General features: G+C 47.8%; 1 protein-coding gene across 3 annotated transcripts in view; it reads right to left on the bottom strand.

Annotated features, from left to right (window-relative positions):
• The window catches only part of IMMP2L (inner mitochondrial membrane peptidase subunit 2), a 912519-nt gene that overhangs the window by 881310 nt on the left and 12569 nt on the right, over positions 1-18640 (bottom strand). For all 3 annotated transcript variants that reach the window (XM_029073516.1, XM_029073517.1, XM_039913237.1), the window contains one exon: positions 5218-5354. In XM_029073516.1, coding sequence (XP_028929349.1) covers positions 5218-5354 — 137 coding nt within the window. The remainder of the gene's footprint in view (positions 1-5217; positions 5355-18640) is intronic.

Raw genomic sequence — 18640 nt, 5'->3', positions numbered from 1 at the left:
GGTGGGAAGCAGGAATCCATACTGTGAGGCGAGGTCTCATTTCATCCCGGTCTATGCCTCATCAGCCACATTTACTGGTCACCTTACCCCAGGCTCACCATACCCCTTCTGGAAGTTTGGAAACAGGGGTGTTTGGGCTGTGGGGAGGTGGGGTGGCAGTAGGCATGGGGAGTGATCTTTCTGGGGGGTGGTCTGGAGAAAAAAGATCGTACTAGGCTATCAATCAATGGTATTTATTGAGTGCTTACTGTGTGCAGAGAACTGTGCTAAGCACTTGGGAGAATAAGATCACTGGTGGCAGAGAATATGTCTGTTTATTGTTGTTTTGTACTCTCCAAAATGCTTAGTGCAGTGTTCTGCACAAGCTAAGTGCTCAACAAAGATTGAATGAATGAGCACAATATAACAATAAACAGACTACTACCTGCCTACAATGAGCTTACAGTTTACAGTCTACTGTAATTAATGGAATTTACTGACCATTTACCAAGTGCAGAGTGTTGTAATAAGTGGTTGGAAGAGAACAATATACCAGGATTAGCAGGCACATCCCCTGCTCATAACAAGCTTACAGTCCTCACCGTCACTGAAACCTGGCTGCTTCAGGTGACACTGTCTCCTCTGCTGGCTCTCTCTATAGGGGTCTTCATCTCCCACTCCCCAAGACTCACTGGGAAAGGGGGAAGAATGAGCTTCTTTTCAGTTCTAGAAAACATCTACACACTACTTTATCCCATCTCTACCTTGGAAAAAAGGAAGTGTCTCATTATCATCAGTGAGATGTCACTTTCCCAACCGATCAAGCTAATCCTCCCTTCTACAATGCAACTTGACCAAGGTCACTGAGAAATAGCAAACCAAAATCACATGGGGGTGTGGGAGGCTTAGGACACACAGGACAATTGCCACAGGAGCAGAGCTTGAAAGATGGAAGCCCCAGCCCCTCTGACAGTGACTTGACTGGTCTTGCTCTACATAGAACCAAAGCACTGAGAAATACCCAGCGAACGCTGACAACAGGTAATCAAGAGGACACAATCATGATGATACAATCAGGATCAGTGGAAGGGATTTCATTCTAATCCCTAGCATTCAGCTGGCCAAGAAAAAAAACTAGAGGTTTAGCAGCAGCTACTTTATTAATTGTTCTTTCTGCTCCTTTCAGTGGACTGTGGAAAGGATAAGGGCAGGAGACTTAAGACCTGTTTTGTACCCCTGGGGGTTCTACACATAGTTAGCACTTCATAAATACTGTTACTACTTACTCTACTAATTAATCAATTGCATCTATTAAGCACTTACCTTGCACAGAGCTCTGTACAAAGGAATTGGGAGAGTACAATGTAACAGATTTGGTATGCATGTTCCCCGCCCACATGGAGCTTACAGTCTAGAGGAGGAGACAGATAATAAGATAAATAAATAGATTATGGATATATCCATAAGAGAAGCAGCATGGCCTGTCAATCAGTCATTTATTGAGTGCTTACTATGTGCAGAGAATTGTACTAAGCTCTTGGGAGACTACAACGCAACATAATTAGTAGACATGTTCCCTGCCCATAATGAGCTTACAGTCGAAAGGAAGAGACAGAGATTAATATGAATAAGTAAATAATTTCTAATCCATAATTTAAAGCTGTACAAGCCCACTATCTGTCATTTGTAACAAAATGACTAGAGATTTTTCTTAAGCCATATTTCTCTCTCTTCTAATTGCCTCTTAGATCCTCAGTCATGGGTTCAAATTCCGACTCCACCACTTGTCAGCTGTGTGACTTAACACAAGTCACTTAACTTCTCTGTGCCATAGTTACCTCATCTGTAAAATGGGGATTAAGACTGTGAGCCCCATGTGGGACAACCTGATCACTTTGTATCCTCCCTAGCGCTAAGAACAGTGCTTTGCATATAGTAAGCGCTTAACAAATGCCATAATTCTTACTATCCTTGGAGGAACTTCTTCATAGAAAGGGCTGGAAGCCACTATATAGCCCGCTTAGCCACCTCCCAACCAAGCAGGCAGAGAGAGAGAGAAGGGAAACTGGAAAGCCAGCAGCCACCGCTCCCTCAGCCTGAAGAAAACAAAGATAGAACCCGGCCCAAGAGCTAAGGCACTTGGTTACAACAGACAAAAACACATACATAAGCCCACATGAACACAAAGACCCCGCAGACGGAAACACAAATTCCCAGACACCTGGACACAGATACAGAAGCACACAGATACACAAAATCATGTCCTCGCCCATAGGCATTAACCACAAGGAAAACAAGGATGAGAAGAATGAATTCCAGGGAGGAGGAGGATGAACATGGATGAACACTTTTAGGCTGAAGCCTGGGCACTCTTTTCATCGGGACATCAATGATAGCATTGTCCCTTAGCTTTCTGGGCAGAGTAGACAGTCATAGCTAGTCTCCCAGCCCTTAGGGGTTGGAAAAGGATCGGAGGTGGTGCCAAGATGGCATGACCTCTTGCCTTCCCGTAGACTGAAAGCTTGTTATGGGCAGGAAACATGCCTGCTAACTCTGTACTACTGTACTCTCCAAGTACAGGGCTCTTCACATAGTAAACACTCAAAAAATACCACTGACTGATTGATTGATTGCCCCTGGCTAGCAGGAAGTTGTTGAAATTGCTGCAGCCTCATTTCTGGTCCTCCTGGGGCAGCAAGGACTGGATGTAAGCTCCTCATCTTCCCTCCCAAGCCTGGTCCTCTCCTTGATTTCCCTATCACCATGGATGGTACGACCATCCTTCCCGTCTCTCAGGCCCGCAACCTCGGTGTCATCTTTGACTCGGCTCTCTCATTCACCCCACACATCCAATCCCTTACCAAAACCTGCCAGTCTCACCTTTATAATATCGCCAAGATCCGCCCTTTCCTCTCCACCCAAACAGTTATCTTACTGCTACAGGCTCTCGTAATATCCCAGCTAGATTACTGTGTCAGCCTGCTCTCTGATCTCCCTTCCTCCTCTCTCTCTCCACTCCAGTCTATTCTTCACTCCACTGCCTGGCTCATCTTCCTGCAGAAACGCTCTGGCCATGTCACTCCCCTACTTAAAAACCTCCAGTGGTTGCCTATCGACCTCCGCTCCAAACAAAAACTCCTCACTCTAGGCTTCAAGGCTCTCCATCACCTTGCCCCTTCCTACCTCTCCTCCCTTCTCTCCTTCTACTGCCCACCCCACACGCTCCACTCCTCTGCCACCCACCTCCTCATCGTCCCCCGTTCTCGCCTATCCCGCAGTCGACCCCTGGGTCACGTCATTCCGCGGTCCTGGAATGCCCTCCCTCCTCACCTCTGCCAAACTAATTCTCTTCTCCTCTTCAAAACCCTACTTAAAGCTCAACTCCTCCAAGAGGCCTTCCCAGACTGAGCTCCCCTTTTCCCTCTGCTCCCTCTACCCCCTTCACCTCTCCACAGCTAAACCCTCTTCTCCCCCTTTCCCTCTGCTCCTCCCCTTCTCCCTTCCCATCCCTTCAGCACTGTACTCGTCCACTCAACTGTATATATCTTCATTACCCTATTTATTTTGTTAATGAGATGTACATCGCCTTGATTCTATTTATTTGCTATTGTTTTAATGAGATCTTCTTTCCCTTGATTCTATTTATTGCCATTGTTCTTGTCTGTCTGTCTCCCTCGATTAAACTGTAAGCCCATCAAAGGGCAGGGACTGTCTCTATCTGTTACCGATTTGTACATTCCAAGCGCTTAGTACAGTGCTCTGCACATAGTAAGCGCTCAATGAATACTATTGAATGAATGAATGTTGTAAGCAGGAGTCCTCCTGGCATGAGTCAGGATCCTCAGGGCACAGGAGAAAGGCCAGGGGTAAGAGATGCAGAGCCAGGGTTGCAGCACACGTCCTGATTGCCATAACCAGCAGCTGATGCCACGGTCAGACCAGGCACCATGGCCACAGTGACACAGGTGAGTTGCTGCTGCAGCCACAGCCTCACTGGCTATGACCACTCTTGGCTCAGCCTGGACCAAGAGTGACACACGTGTGTGGTCCTGCAGGGATGTGATCAGATGGGGATGAGGCAAGTGGCTGGATGACTCCAGGGGATGCTAGTGCCTGGTCTCAGGGAACTCTCCCAGCATTTAGTACAGGACTTTGCACACAGTATAAGCGTTGGAACAATACCATTGACTGATTGATGGCTAAAGGGGCGGTGGATGCATAGGAGAAACCATTCCTCCTTTTGTGTCTTTGGCTTCCTCTTCCTTTCCCTCCTTTATTGTTCTTGCTCCCTCTCTTCCCCCTTCCTTCCTTTTTCCTTCCTTATTCCCACAAAAGTCCGCTCTCTTGTTGTACCCTCACTAATGATGAAAAGCTGACACTCTTGCTCTTAGGAGACAGGGGGAAAGTGGGTAAAATTAAGTAGAAGTGACCGGGCGGGCCAAGTGGGCATTGGTGTGCTCCTCTTCGGTGGGGAGTGGCTGAACACCTTGGGGAGGAGGCAGCCCTCTGCTGGGGCCAGTGCAGGTCAAACTGAACAAACCCCAGCCTTGGCCCAGTCCCTCCAATAACCAATCATAATCCAGGCTAGCTGGAACCACCAAGAAACATGGGTCTCACTTCTTGTGGGGCACTGACCCCCAAAAGAGGGCACAGATGTGTGTGCAGGGATTCCTGTGGGCTGCTAGGACCTATAGATCCAGTCCCGCCTTGGAAACCACTCAGGTTTGATTCACTGAAGGCCAAAGAGGCAGCTCAGGAGGGCCCTGGCCCACAGACGCTGCCATGGCTTGAGGGAAGGACACTGCAGAGGCACAAGAGACAAGTCTGAGTCCAGCTCAATCCAAGTGAGGGGTTCAGGACCAGAAGGACTTAGGCTGGGCAGTGGTAAGGTGACAGGGAGAAACAAGGTGGTTATGTTGGAGGAGGAATAGGGGGCTGGTCAGCAAATCATCTCAGAGTGACAGCTGTTTAGATGCTGCAGGAAAATTAGCTTCCAGGCAGAGAAATCCACCTGACAAATTTACTCACTGAGCACTATAAGCAGTGTTAGATGGCATTCGAGAAAATCTGGACAGCTGGGGTAAGAGAAGTTCAGACAAACCCTCTCTTTCTTCAGGTACGGTGGTTCGTCGGCCAGCCTGCACCCTCTTGGCACTGCTCAAACATCAAGGGCATGATGTGAACTTGCTAGCTCCACCCAAGAGGCATTCCACGAGGGAAAAGGGGTTCATCCGTTACCTGCATCGATGCTCCCTCCACTCTCGCCACACAGGCCACTCGATCCAGAAATGTCACAGTCACCGGGACGGCTACAAAGAAACCTTTCAGAAAGGCCTTCGCAGACCTTCTTCCAAAGCCTTGAGCCTGGGCCATATCTAAAACCACACACAGGAAAACAAGCAGAAAGGTCTGTCACAAAAAAAACAGGACTATTTTGGAATTCCAGCTCAGAGTTGCTAATATGAAATCAATCATATTTATTGAGCGCTTACTGTGTGCAGAATACAGTATTACACAGTTGATAGCCACATTCCCTGCTCACAACAAGTTCACAGTCTATATGAAAGCCAAAGAACTGCATTAATTAGGAAACTGAAAGCAATAATCATAACTGGATACAATTAAATCTAAAAGGTTAATGAACCTACAAGCAAGGACTAATTACCTCACTTCTCCTCCCAACTCACTCCCACTCTCAACCCTTGGTGTTGTTAAGAGGATGTATGATGCAAAATAGGAATGGCCAGCCCATTAACTCCACCCAAATGTTTACTACAGTGTGTCAACCTAAGGCTCCACCACTGAACCACTGAGAAACTTTTGGAATAGAAGGCAGAAATAATTAGAGAATGATAAATTTAGATAAAATAACAAGCATTCCAAAATTAAATTCTTCCCTGATGATGGTGCCTGTGAAATCCATGATTCAAATAGAAAAATCACCCTGCCCTTGAAGGAAATAAACATACATAATTATCTACCTCCACTGAACAAGTCAAAAAAATACACAAAATATACAAAAAATACAGAGAGGCAGGGATCTAGACTGCCTGATGCCAATGGGGGGGGGGGGGGAGTGAGCAAGGGGCCCCTCTCCTTTATGCAGGCATCACCTTGGTAGGAAAATAATAATAATTGTGATAGTTCTTAAGTGCTTGCTATATGCCAAGCACTGTACTAAATACTGGAGTAGATACAAGATAATCAGGTTCCACATGGGGCTCACAATCTAACTAGGAGGGAGAACAAGTACTGAATCCCCATTTTGCAAATGAGAGAACTTGGACACAAAGAAATTAAGTGACTTGCCCAAGGTCAAACAGCAGGTAAGTGGCAGAGCCGGGTTTAGAACCCAGGTCTGCTGGCTTTCAGGCCCATACTCTTTCCCACTAGGCCACAGTCCCAGAATGAACCATCACCTTGAACCACTGATCATCTCAAGGTCAAACGCTATTGTGTGACTGCCCTAGCCAGCAAAGCGGAACGCAGAATTGCAGGCGGGACTCAGTCCTTGCAACCAAAACCATGAGATAGACAACCCAGGCCATGTAGAATAAATTTTGCATGGCTCAGCCTTTTTGACTCCGGTCTCTCCCTCTCACGGCACCAATCCTCAAACCCATCCCCACTTGACAGGTGACAGCCAAGCTGGTTCAGAAACACGTAGTTTGCCCAAGATGATCCATGTGGACTGTGGAAGGGACCAAGTGCCTCTCAATCAATCAATCACCATGAAGCTGAATCCCCTGTACTCTCAGCATGGAGCACCTGGGTTAGCCCTGCTGACCTAGTCCAGCGGATCCAGTGTCCCAGGGTTATTCCTTAACTCCCATTCTCTTCTAGACCCCCTCCAATCTGGCTTCCGTCCCCTCCACTCTACCGAGACTGCTCTCTCTAAGGTAACCCATGACCTCCTTCTTGCCAAATCCAATGGCTCCTATTCCATTCTGATCCTCCTTGACCTCTCTGCTGCCTTTGACACTGTCGACCATCCCCTCCTCCTCCATACCTTATCTCACCTTGGCTTCACGGACTCCGTCCTCTCCTGGTTCTCCTCTTACCTCTCTGGCCGGTCATTCTCGGTCTCCTTCACTGGAGCCTCCTCCCCCTCCCATCCTTTAACTGTTGGAGTTCCTCAAGGGTCAGTTCTTGGCCCTCTTCTGTTCTCCATTTACACTCACTCCCTTGGTGAACTCATTTGCTCTCACGGCTTTGACTACCATCTCTACGCAGATGACACGCAAACCTACATCTCCGCCCCTGTCCTCTCCCCCTCCCTTCAGGCTCGCATTTCCTCCTGCCTCCAGGACGTCTCCACCTGGATGTCGGCCCGCCACCTAAAACTCAACATGAGCAAGACTGAGCTCCTCATCTTCCCTCCCAAACCCGGTCCTCTCCCAGACTTCCCTATCACCGTGGATGGCACGACCATCCTTCCCGTCTCTCAGGCCCGCAATCTCGGTGTCATCCTTGACTCGTCTCTCTCGTTCACCCCACAAATCCTATCCATTACCGAGACCTGCTGGTTTCACCTTTACAATATCGCCAAGATCTGCCCTTTCCTCTCCACCCAAACGGCTACCTTACTGCTACGGGCTCTCGTTATATCCCAGCTAGACTACTGTGTCAGCCTTCTCTCTGATCTCCCTTCCTCCTCTCTCGCCCCACTCCAGTCTATTCTTCACTCCGCTGCCCGGCTCATCTTCCTGCAGAAACGATCTGGGCATGTCACTCCCCTTCTTAAACAACTCCAGTGGTTGCCTATCAACCTCCGCTCCAAACAAAAACTCCTCACTCTAGGCTTCAAGGCTCTACATCACCTTGCCCCTTCCTACCTCTCCTCCCTTCTCTCTTTCTACCGCCCACCCCGCACGCTCCGCTCCTCTGCCGCCCACCTCCTCACCGTCCCTCGGTCTCGCCTATCCCGCTGTTGACCCCTGGGCTACGTCCTCCCGCGGTCCTGGAACGTCCTCCCTCCTCACCTCCGCCAAACTGATTCCCTTCCCCTCTTCAAAACCCTACTTAAAACTCACCTCCTCCAAGGGGCCTTCCCAGACTGAGCTCCTCTTCTCCCTCTACTCCCTCTGCCACCCCCGCTTTACCTCTCCGCAGCTAAACCCTCTTTTCCCCCTTTCCCTCTTCTCCTCCCCCTCTCCCTTCCCATCCCCTCAGCACTGTACTCGTCCGCTCAACTGTATATATTTCCATTACCCTATTTATTTTGTTAATGAAATGTACATCGCCTTGATTCTATTTAGTTGCCATTGTTTTTACGAGATGTTCTTCCCCTTGACTCTATTTATTGCCATTGTTCTTGTCTGTCCGTCTCCCCCGATTAGACTGTAAGCCCGTCAAACGGCAGGGACTGTCTCTATCTGTTGCCGACTTGTTCATTCCAGGCGCTTAGTACAGTGCTCTGCACATAGTAAGTGCTCAATAAATACTATTGAATGAATGAATGAATGAATCTCTGGCCTTGGATGAGCCCCTCATGATTGACCAGAGGGCTCAGTCCCAGGATCTAGCTCAGATCTGGGCTGTTGGAAACCACACAGCCATCTTCTGCACCCTCCAATCAATCAAAGGATAGGATTCACTGAGCACCTTCTGTGAGCAGAACACTGTACTAAATGGTTGGAATGTACAATGCTGCTCCCCCTCTGCTTCCCCTCCCCTCCCGGTTCCTCCCCCTTCCCTTTCCCTCAGCACCATGCTCATTTGTATATATTACCCTATTTATTTTGTTAATGAGGTGTACATCCTCTTGATTCTATTTATCATGATAACGTTGTCTTTTTGTTTTGTTCTGTTTTGCTCTGTCTCCCCTGTTTAGAAGTGAGCCCATCAATGGGCAGGGATTGTCTCTATCTGTTGCCAAATTGTACATTCCAAGCACTTAGTACAGTGCTCTTCACATAATAAGCGCTCAATAAGTACTATTGAATGAATGAATACAATGGAATTGGTAGATATGATCTCTGCTCTTTAAGAGTTCACATTCTAGAAGGGAAGACAGACACTAAAATCAATACCAGATAGGGGGACACAACAGAGTATAAAAATCTCTAAGTAGAAACTGCAGGGACTACCCTCAAGGTACTTGTTACACACTAAACATTTACCAAGCACTTACCATGATTATCACCTGGAAAAGGAATTCCATGCTTGGTGCTTTCCACAACGAGGCAATTCCTCTATGGAACAGTTCAGTTTGCTGAACAGAAAGAAAGTCCCCAGCCACAACATCCTTTGTATGAATGCGACTAACTCCAGGTGACGCTAATGGGAGTTATGTGTGTGCATGGAGAAGGCTACAGACCACTAAATTGCCCATAATCTAATATTCCTGGCTGGAAGGGGAGCAGCTACAGGATGGTTCTTGAAAATACAACGTTTAAAATAAGTAACCCGACTCAAGCTTTTTACACAATAGTAATTTTTTCAATTCCATTGTGTCTAACTTGACACATCTGGCACCAATGATATGTGACACATTCTGCCCAGGGTTCCATTATTAATGGCACAATATTGCAAGCAGGCAGCAACACCTGAATAGAGAAAGCAGTGAACTTCCATGACAAGTCCCAATCCTGCAATATTACCTATAACCCGATTTAATAGGAATCCTTCATATTAAGTGAAGCTCTTCTCACTGACAATATCTTTGACCAAAGGCCTAAAACAACTTCACTACCTGCTAGTCCACTGCCTCCAGAAGAGGATGAACACTATTTAAAATTAGGATTTTCCACTACAACCTATTCACTGTACCTCAATCTTATCTATCTTGCTACCACCTCTTGTTCACATCCCCCTCTGGCCTGGCACTCTGTCTCCATTCAAATCCAACAGACCACCGCCCTCTCCACCTCCAAATCCCTTCTAAAAATCACACCTTTAAAAGGGCTTCCCTTCTGCATTGCATCAATGTCCCTGAAGCACTTGATATTCACCATTCCCCTAGACCCCAGCACTTATGTATATATCCTTCTACTCCCCTGTTTCCTTTATCTGTTATTTTATTTTCATGTCTCTCTCCCCTTCAGGGCAGGGATCACCTCTACTAGTCTCCCAAATACAATACAGTGCTCTGCACACAGTAAGCACTCAACAAATACCACTGATTGACTGACTGATTGAAAAGGGGCAGGAGGGAGGGAAGAGGGCTAGGAATTTCCTTCATACTTTCTCCCTGCCCTGACAGTCACAGGGAGCCAATGATCGTTTTTCCTGTTTTAGGTGGAAATTGAAAAAGTAGCTGAAACTGCTTAGCACACTTCCAAAAGATCATTGAGGAGGGATTGATTCTTCTGTCTGGTTCAAGAGAGAGTGGAGGAAAGAAAAGAAGACAGAGTCAGGCAGTGACCCTGTATACCTAGTTTCACAGTCCAGTCCAACAAACACATCATTATCTTAGGGACTTGAAGTCACACAGACACTCTCACAAGCTACAGTGAGTACCTGAATAAACCGCCATGGTACGTCAACAACCGGGCCACCCTAAGGACATTTCAGGGGTTATGGCCCTATAATCAATCAATCAACTATACTTACTGTGTGCAGAGAACTTACTGTACTAAGCACTTGGGCGAGAACAGTATAATAGAGTTGGCAAACAGGTTCCCAGCCCACATGGAGTTTAGGATCTAGAAGGGGAGCTAAGTCCCCTTAGCTGGCTTAGTGGAAAGAGCACGGGCTTGGGAGTCGGAAGACATGGGTTCTGATCCCGGCTCCACCACTTGTCAGCTGTATGATTTTGGGCAAGTCACTTAACTTCTCTGTGCCTCAGTTACCTCATCTGTAAAATGTCTTAATCCCTGTGAGCTCCACGTTGGACAACCTGATTACCTTGCATCTACCCCAGCACTTAGAACAATGCTTTGCACATAGTAAGTGCTTCATAAATACCATCATCATCATTATTATTATTAAGTCAGGAGGGGGAGCTTACAGTTCTAGAACTCAGTCACATCTCATTGGCCTCCTCTCTGATCTCCCATCCTCCTGTCTCTCCCTGCTCCAGTCTATACTTCATTCTGCTGCCTGGATTATCTTTCTAAAGAAACACTCTGGGCATGTTGCACCTCTCCTCAAAAACCTCCAGTGGTTGCCTATCAATCTTGGCATGAAACAAAAACTCCTCACTCTTGGCTTCAAAACTCTCCATCACCTTGCCTCCTCCTACCTCAGGTCCCTTCTCTCCTTCTACAGCCCACCCAGTACACTCTGCTCCTCTGCCGCTAACCTCCTCCCGGTGCCTTGTTCTCTCCTGTCCTCCCGTCGACCCCTGGCCCACTTCCTACCAATGACCTAGAATACCCTCCCTCCTCACATCTGCCAAGCTAACTCTCTTCCCCTCTTCAAAGCCCTCCTGAGAGTGCACCTTCCCAGACTGAGCCCTCCCTGAATCCTCTCCTAGGAGAGAATCACTGCTGGAGGTTTGACTGCTCCTCGGCCCCTGGAAAAGCAGAGCTGAGCACTGGAAGTTGCATCAGGACCTAAGAGGTCCAATGGCAGAGTCACCAGGAGCTCCTGCACTGTCCCAGTCCAGAAGAGCAGGGAAGCAGTGGGGTCTAATAGATAAATAATAATAATAACCATAATAATAATAACTATTATATAATAGTTATTATTATTATGGTATTTGTTAAGTGCTTACTATGTGCTGAGCACTGTTCTAAGTGCTGGGGTAGATCAGATTGTCCCACGTGGGGCTCAGTTTTTTTAATCCCCATTTTTACAGATGAGGTAACTCAGGCACAGAGAAGTTAATTGACTTACCCAAGGTCACACAGAAGACAAGTGGTGGAGCTGAGATTAGAACCCACAACCTCTGACTCCCAAGCCCGTGCTCTTTCCCCTAAGCCACGCTGCTTCTCTATAATAATGATATTTGTTAAGCACTTACTATGTGCAAGGCACTGTTCTAAGAGCTGGGGGGATACAAGATGATCAGGTTGTCCCATGTGGGGCTCACAGTCTTTAACCCCATTTTACAGATGAGGTCACTGAGGCACAGGGAAGTGAAGTGACTTGCTGAAAGTGACATAGCAGATGAGTGGCGGGGTCTGGAACAGAACCCATGACCTCTGACTTCCCAGACTGGGCTCTTTCCACTGAGTCATGCTGCTTGTTTGGGAGTCAGAGGACTAGGGTTCTAGTCCCGGCTCTGCACCTGTCTTCTGGGTGACCTTGGACAAGTCACTTAACTTCTCTGTGCCTCAGTTACCTCATCTATAAAATGGGGATTAAGACTGTGAGCTCCATGTCGGACACAGACTGTGTCCAACCTGATTATCTAATATTTAACACTTAGAACAGTGCCTGGCACATAATAAGTGCCTAACAAATAAAAATTTAAAAAAAGCACGCAGGCCCACTATCATTTAGACCACGGGCATCAACACCCAGGAACCTGCTGGACCACCGTGTGCGGCCCACCTGAGATTTTAGCAAAGCATTTTTACCTAATTATCTAGCACCCAGGAACTCATCAGAATTGAGATGTGCCCTGTCTGATAGACCCCAGAGTTGGCAAAAATAGTTCTGTCTGTCCACTGACTCGATCAAAATTGATCAGCAGCTGGCCAGCACTAGGACTGTAACTGTTCACTTTTGCATTAATGCAATTGATGACACTGTTCATTAAACTTCCTAAGTATCACTAAAGAAACCCATATTTTTGAACAACTCATTTCATCACTGTCATCGATTAAAAAAAAGCAGTGTGTTCACCGGCCTGGGAGTCAGATGACTTGGGTTCTATTCTTGGCTCCAAAATATGTCCGCTATGTGGCCTTGGGCAAGTCACTTAACTTCTCTGTGCCTCAGGTACTGCATCTGTAAACTGAGAATTAAATCCTCCTCCCTCCGACTTAGACTGTGAGCCCCAGGTGTAACAGGAACTGTATCCTCATATCTTTTAACTGTCCCAAAGCTTATTTACATTAAAGGAAAAAGTGCATGCTGTCCTCACACAAATGGATTTCTGGACATGTGGCCCACCACTGAAAACACCTGGAGAGCTGGGATTTACACTGAACCTCAGGCTCCCCTGCTCTTGCTCTTCAGGGGGAAAACTGACCTCTATAGGATTAGAGAGAGAAGAGAAGCAGCGTAGCTCAGTGGAAAGAGCATGGGCTTTGGAGTCATAAGTCATGAGTTCGAGTCCCAGATCTGCCACTTGTCAGCTGTGTGACTGTGGGCAAGTCACTTAACTCTTCTGTGCCTCAGTTCCCTCATCTGTAAAATGGGGATGAAGACTGTGAGCCCCACGTGGGACAACCAAATTCCCCTGTGTCTACCCCAGCGCTTAGAACAGTGCTCTGCACATAGTAATCGCTTAACAAATACCAACATTATTATTATTAGGATTAGATATTCCTATTTTCTAGGTGATTTTCCAACAGAAAATTGGGCTGAAGACTGTAATGTTAGGCTGTAATAAAGCTTTTATTGTGTCCTCAGAGTGCCTAGTTCAATTGCTGGTTACAGACTAGTCACAATTCTTACATAAATATCTCACCAAAGCTTCATCTTCGCAAGCTTCAATTAGACATTACCAGAAATTGGATGCTTATTTGAGCAGATTTATGTTATTTAAATAATGCAGTCAAGGAAGTTGAAGGTTTTAAGATGGTCTGAGGCAGAATCAATCAATCAATTGTATTTATTGAGTGCTTACCATGTGCAGAGAACTGTATTGAGCATATGAGAGTACAGTATTACAGATTGGTAGACATGTTCCCTGCCCACTGTGAGGTTACAGTCTAGAGGGGAGATAAACAATGATATAAATACATACATTATGGGCATGTATGTAAGTGCTGAGGGAGGAGTGAATAAAGGGTGCAAATGCAAGGGTGACACAGAAGGGAGTGGGAAAAGAGGAAATGGGGCCTAGTAGGAGAAGTCCTCTTGAAAGAACTGTGCCTTCAATAAGGCTTTGATGGTGGGGAGGTCCCGCCTGTCCGATATGAAGAGGGAGGGTGTTCTAGGCCGAAGGCCTAGAGCAATAAGTTGGTGGCGAGATGGACCGAATCCAGGTACAGTGAGTAGGCACTGTGAGCCCGTTGTGGGCAGGGATTGTCTCTTTTATTGCTGCACTGTACTTTCCAAACACTTAATAGAGTGCTCTGCACACAGTAAGTAGTCAATAAATACGATTGATTGAATGAATGAAGTATACAGGCTGGATCGTAGTTGAAAAGCAGCAAGGTAAGGTAGGAAAGGGCAAGGTGATTGAGTGACTCGTCTCTCTCGTTCACCCCGCACATCCGATCCATTACCAAGACCTGCCGGTCTCACCTTTATAATATTGCCAAAATCCGCCCTTTCCTCTCCACCCAAACAGCTACCTTACTGCTACAGGCTCTCGTAATATCCCAGCTAGACTACTGTGTCAGCCTTCTCTCTGATCTCCCTTCCTCCTCTCTCGTCCCGCTCCAGTCTATTCTTCACTCCGCTGCCCAGCTCATCTTCCTGCAGAAACGCTCTGGGCATGTGTTATCGACAAAAATTAGACAAATTAGAAAGGGTTCGTTTAGTCGATGAAGAGACGAAAGACTCCGAGAGAACGGGTCAAAGAACAGGACAGTAGGAAAGTGGCGAGCGGCCCGTTCACCCCAGTGGGGTACGAGTGACCGCAGTGCCCCGATCCCGGGCCACCCTGCCCGCTTTATTGGTACGGCGAAACCCCCTGCTGACACAGGGCACCCAATCGGGGCTAGGCACACATAGTAACAGTAACCAATCAGTAAGCACTTTCATGATCCCGTGACACCTGACCGGTCCGCGCGGGAGTGGCGCACTAAGTTTGAAGTGGCACATGGTGTAGGAGTTTCACGTGGCGTGGCCATTTTACAGTCCACATGGCACAGGTAATGGCGCAGGCATTTTACAGCAATGGTGCAGATTCCATGACATAGGCTTGAGGCTGGCCTCACCATCGCCATCTTGAGGCGGTCCGCAACACATGTCACTCCCCTTCTTAAAAACCTCCAGTGGTTGCCTATCAATCTCCGCTCAAAACAAAAACTCCTCACTCTAGGCTTCAAGGCTCTCCATCACCTTGCCCCTTCCTACCTCTCCTCCCTTCTCTCTTTCTACTACCCAAACCGCACGCTCCGCTCTTCTGCCGCCAACCTTCTCACCGTCCCTTGGTCTCGCCTATCCCACCGTCGACCCCTGGGCCACTTCCTTCATGGTCCTGGAATGCCCTCCCTCCTCACCTCCTACAATCTAATTCTCTTCCCTTCTTCAAATCCCTACTTAAAGCTCACCTCCTCCAAAAGGCCTTCCCAGACTGAGCTCCCCCCTTTTTCCCTCTGATCCCTCTACCCCCCCTTCACCTCTCCACAGCTAAACACTCTTCTCCCCCCTTTCCCTCTCCACCCCCCCACTCCCGTCCCACCCCCTCAGCACTGTACTCATCCGCTCAATTGTATATATCTTCATCACCCTATTTATTTTGTTTAATGAGATGTACATCACCCTGATTCTATTTATTTGCCATTGTTTTATGAGATGTTCTTCCCCTTGACTCTATTTATTACCACTGTTCTTGTCTGCCTGTCTCCCCCGATTAGAATGTAAGCCCGTCAAAGGGCGGGGACTGTCCCTATCTGTTGCTGATTTGTACATTCCAAGTACTTAGTACAGTGCTCTGCACATAGTAAGCACTCAATAAATACTATTGAATGAATGAATACTGAATGAATGAATTGAATCACCTTATAGCTGATGGGAAGGAGTTTGTGTTTGATGCGGAGGTGGATGGATAACCACTGGAGGTTCTTGAGGAGTGGGGAAATATTGGACTGAAAATTTTTGTAGAAAAATTATCTGGGCAGCAGAGCGAAGTACAGAATGGAGTGGGGAGAGAGCAGGCAGGAAGGTCAGCAAGGAGGCAGATGCAGTAATCAAAAATCAAGAAAAATGCAACAGAAAAGAAGCCAAGTACAATTTTGTTTGTATATGAACAAAGGTGGAGAAACATTGAAACAAAAGCAATCTGCACAGACAGAAAGGCAAAAAGGGTACTCAGCTTGATCTCCTAAATGTCTCCACTTCCTCTAAGGGAAACACTTAGAGGGAGAAGCAGGAGAGCATGTGCAGTTTAAGTACGGCTCTCTCTGGTTTCTGCTAGGTTTTCATTAACAGCTTCGGTTTCCAAAGACATAGCCACCAAGAGCAATGGTTCCTTTGAGAGTTTGACTTGTGTAATCACTTCAAGTGATAAGGGGGCTCCAAAGGACACTAAAGAAATCACTCAAGCCAGGCGGGCTGGGCAGACAGAGACAACTGCAGAGATCTCTTCACTCTCTTGCCTGGCTGCAACTCATCACAGAATTGAGCAGGGTACATCTGCCTCCCTAAATTGAAAGCATGGAAAGTTGCCAGTCATTAATCTGAGAGCCATCATTTCGTAGCCAAGGGAAGCCCTGCTTAAAACAGTATGCCCATCAACCCCCGCCGATTGTTCCGGACCTTTAACTCTCTCCTTAGGCCCCTTGTTCCTCCCCCTCCCCCATCTCTCACCCCCAATGATCTGGCCACCTATTTCCTCACGAAAATCAACACAATCAGGTCTGAGCTCCCCAAAGTCACCCCTCCGCCTCTCCCCTCCCCCCCCACCAACCCTCTCCCCTACTTTCCCATCCTTCCCTGCAGTATCCTCAGAGGAGATCTCCTCCCTCCTCGCAAGTGCCACCCCCTCCACCTGCACCTCAGACCCCATTCCCTCTCACCTTATTAAAACCATCGCCCCTGCCCTCCTCCCTTCCTTAACTTCTATTTTTAACCACTCAATCTCCAACGGCTCCTTCCCCGCTGCCTTCAAACATGCCCACGTCTCCCCCATCCTAAAAAAACCCGCTCTCGACCCCACTTCCCCCTCCAGTTATCGCCCTATCTCCCTACTACACTTCCTTTCCAAAATCCTAGAACGAGTCGTCTACAATCTCTGCTTAGAATTCCTTAACTCCCATTCTCTCCTAGACCCCCTCCAATCTGGCTTCCGTCCCCTCCACTCTACCGAGACTGCTCTCTCTAAGGTCACCCATGACCTCCTTCTTGCCAAATCCAATGGCTCCTACTCCATTCTAATCCTCCTTGACCTCTCTGCTGCCTTTGACACTGTCGACCATCCCCTCCTCCTCCATACCTTATCTCACCTTGGCTTCACGGACTCTGTCCTCTCCTGGTTCTCCTCTTACCTCTCTGGCCGGTCATTCTCGGTCTCCTTCGCTGGAGCCTCCTCCCCCTCCCATCCTTTAATTGTTGGAGTTCCTCAAGGGTCAGTTCTTGGCCCTCTTCTGTTCTCCATTTACACTCACTCCCTCGGTGAACTCATTCGCTCTCACGGCTTTGACTACCATCTCAACGCAGATGACACGCAGATCTACATCTCCGCCCCGTCCTCTCCCCCTCCCTTCAGGCTCACATCTCCTCCTGCCTCCAGGACGTCTCCACCTGGATGTCGGCCTGCCACCTAAAACTCAACATGAGCAAGACTGAGCTCCTCATCTTGCCTCCCAAACCCGGTCCTCTCCCAGACTTCTCTATCACTGTGGATGGCACGACCATCCTTCCCGTCTCTCAGGCCCGCGATCTCGGTGTCATCCTTGACTCGTCTCTCTCATTCACCCCACACATCCTATCCGTTACCAAGACCTGCCGGTTTCACCTTTGCAATATCGCCAAGATCCGTCCTTTCCTCTCCACCCAAACGGCTACCTTATTGCTACAGGCTCTTGTTATATCCCGGCTAGACTACTGTGTCAGCCTTCTCTCTGACCTCCCTTCCTCCTCTCTCGCCCCGCTCCAGTCTATTCTTCACTCCGCTGCCAGGCTCATCTTCCTGCAGAAACGATCTGGGCATGTCACTCCCCTTCTTAAACAACTCCAGTGGTTGCCTATCAACCTCCGCTCCAAACAAAAACTCCTCACTCTAGGCTTCAAGGCTCTACATCACCTTGCCCCTTCCTATCTCTCCTCCCTTCTCTCTTTCTACCACCCACCCCGCACACTCCACCCCTCCTCCGCCCACCTCCTCACCGTCCCTCGGTCTCGCCTATCCTGCCGTCGACCCCTGGGCCACGTCCTTCCACGGTCCCGGAACGCCCTCCCTCCTCACCTCCGCCAAACTGATTCTCTTCCCCTCTTCAAAACTCTACTTAAAACTCACCTCCTCCAAGAGGCCTTCCCAGACTGAGCTCCTCTTCTCCCTCTACTCCCTCTACCACCCCCCCTTACCTCTCCGCAGCTAAACCCTCTTTTTCCCCTTTCCCTCTGCTCCTCCACCTCTCCCTTCCCATCCCCACAGCAATGTACTCGTCCGCTCAACTGTATATATTTCCATTACCCTATTTATTTTGTTAATGAATTGTACATCGCCTTGATTCTATTTAGTTGCCATTGTTTTTACAAGATGTTCTTCCCCTTGACTCTATTTATTGCCATTGTTCTCGTCTGTCCGTCTCCCCCGATAAGACTGTAAGCCCATCAAACGGCAGGGACTGTCTCTATCTGTTGCCGACTTGTTCATTCCAAGCGCTTAGTACAGTGCTCTGCATATAGTAAGCACTCAATAAATACTATTGAATGAATGAATGAATGAATACCTTCATGAAACAAACTCAGCAATTCTACATTTCCTGAC

The sequence above is a fragment of the Ornithorhynchus anatinus genome, chromosome 10, assembly GCF_004115215.2.
Source record: "Ornithorhynchus anatinus isolate Pmale09 chromosome 10, mOrnAna1.pri.v4, whole genome shotgun sequence".
Lineage (NCBI taxonomy): Eukaryota > Metazoa > Chordata > Mammalia > Monotremata > Ornithorhynchidae > Ornithorhynchus > Ornithorhynchus anatinus.
The sequence above is the reverse complement of the archived record's forward strand: the minus strand, read 5'-3'. Positions and strand labels throughout refer to the sequence as shown.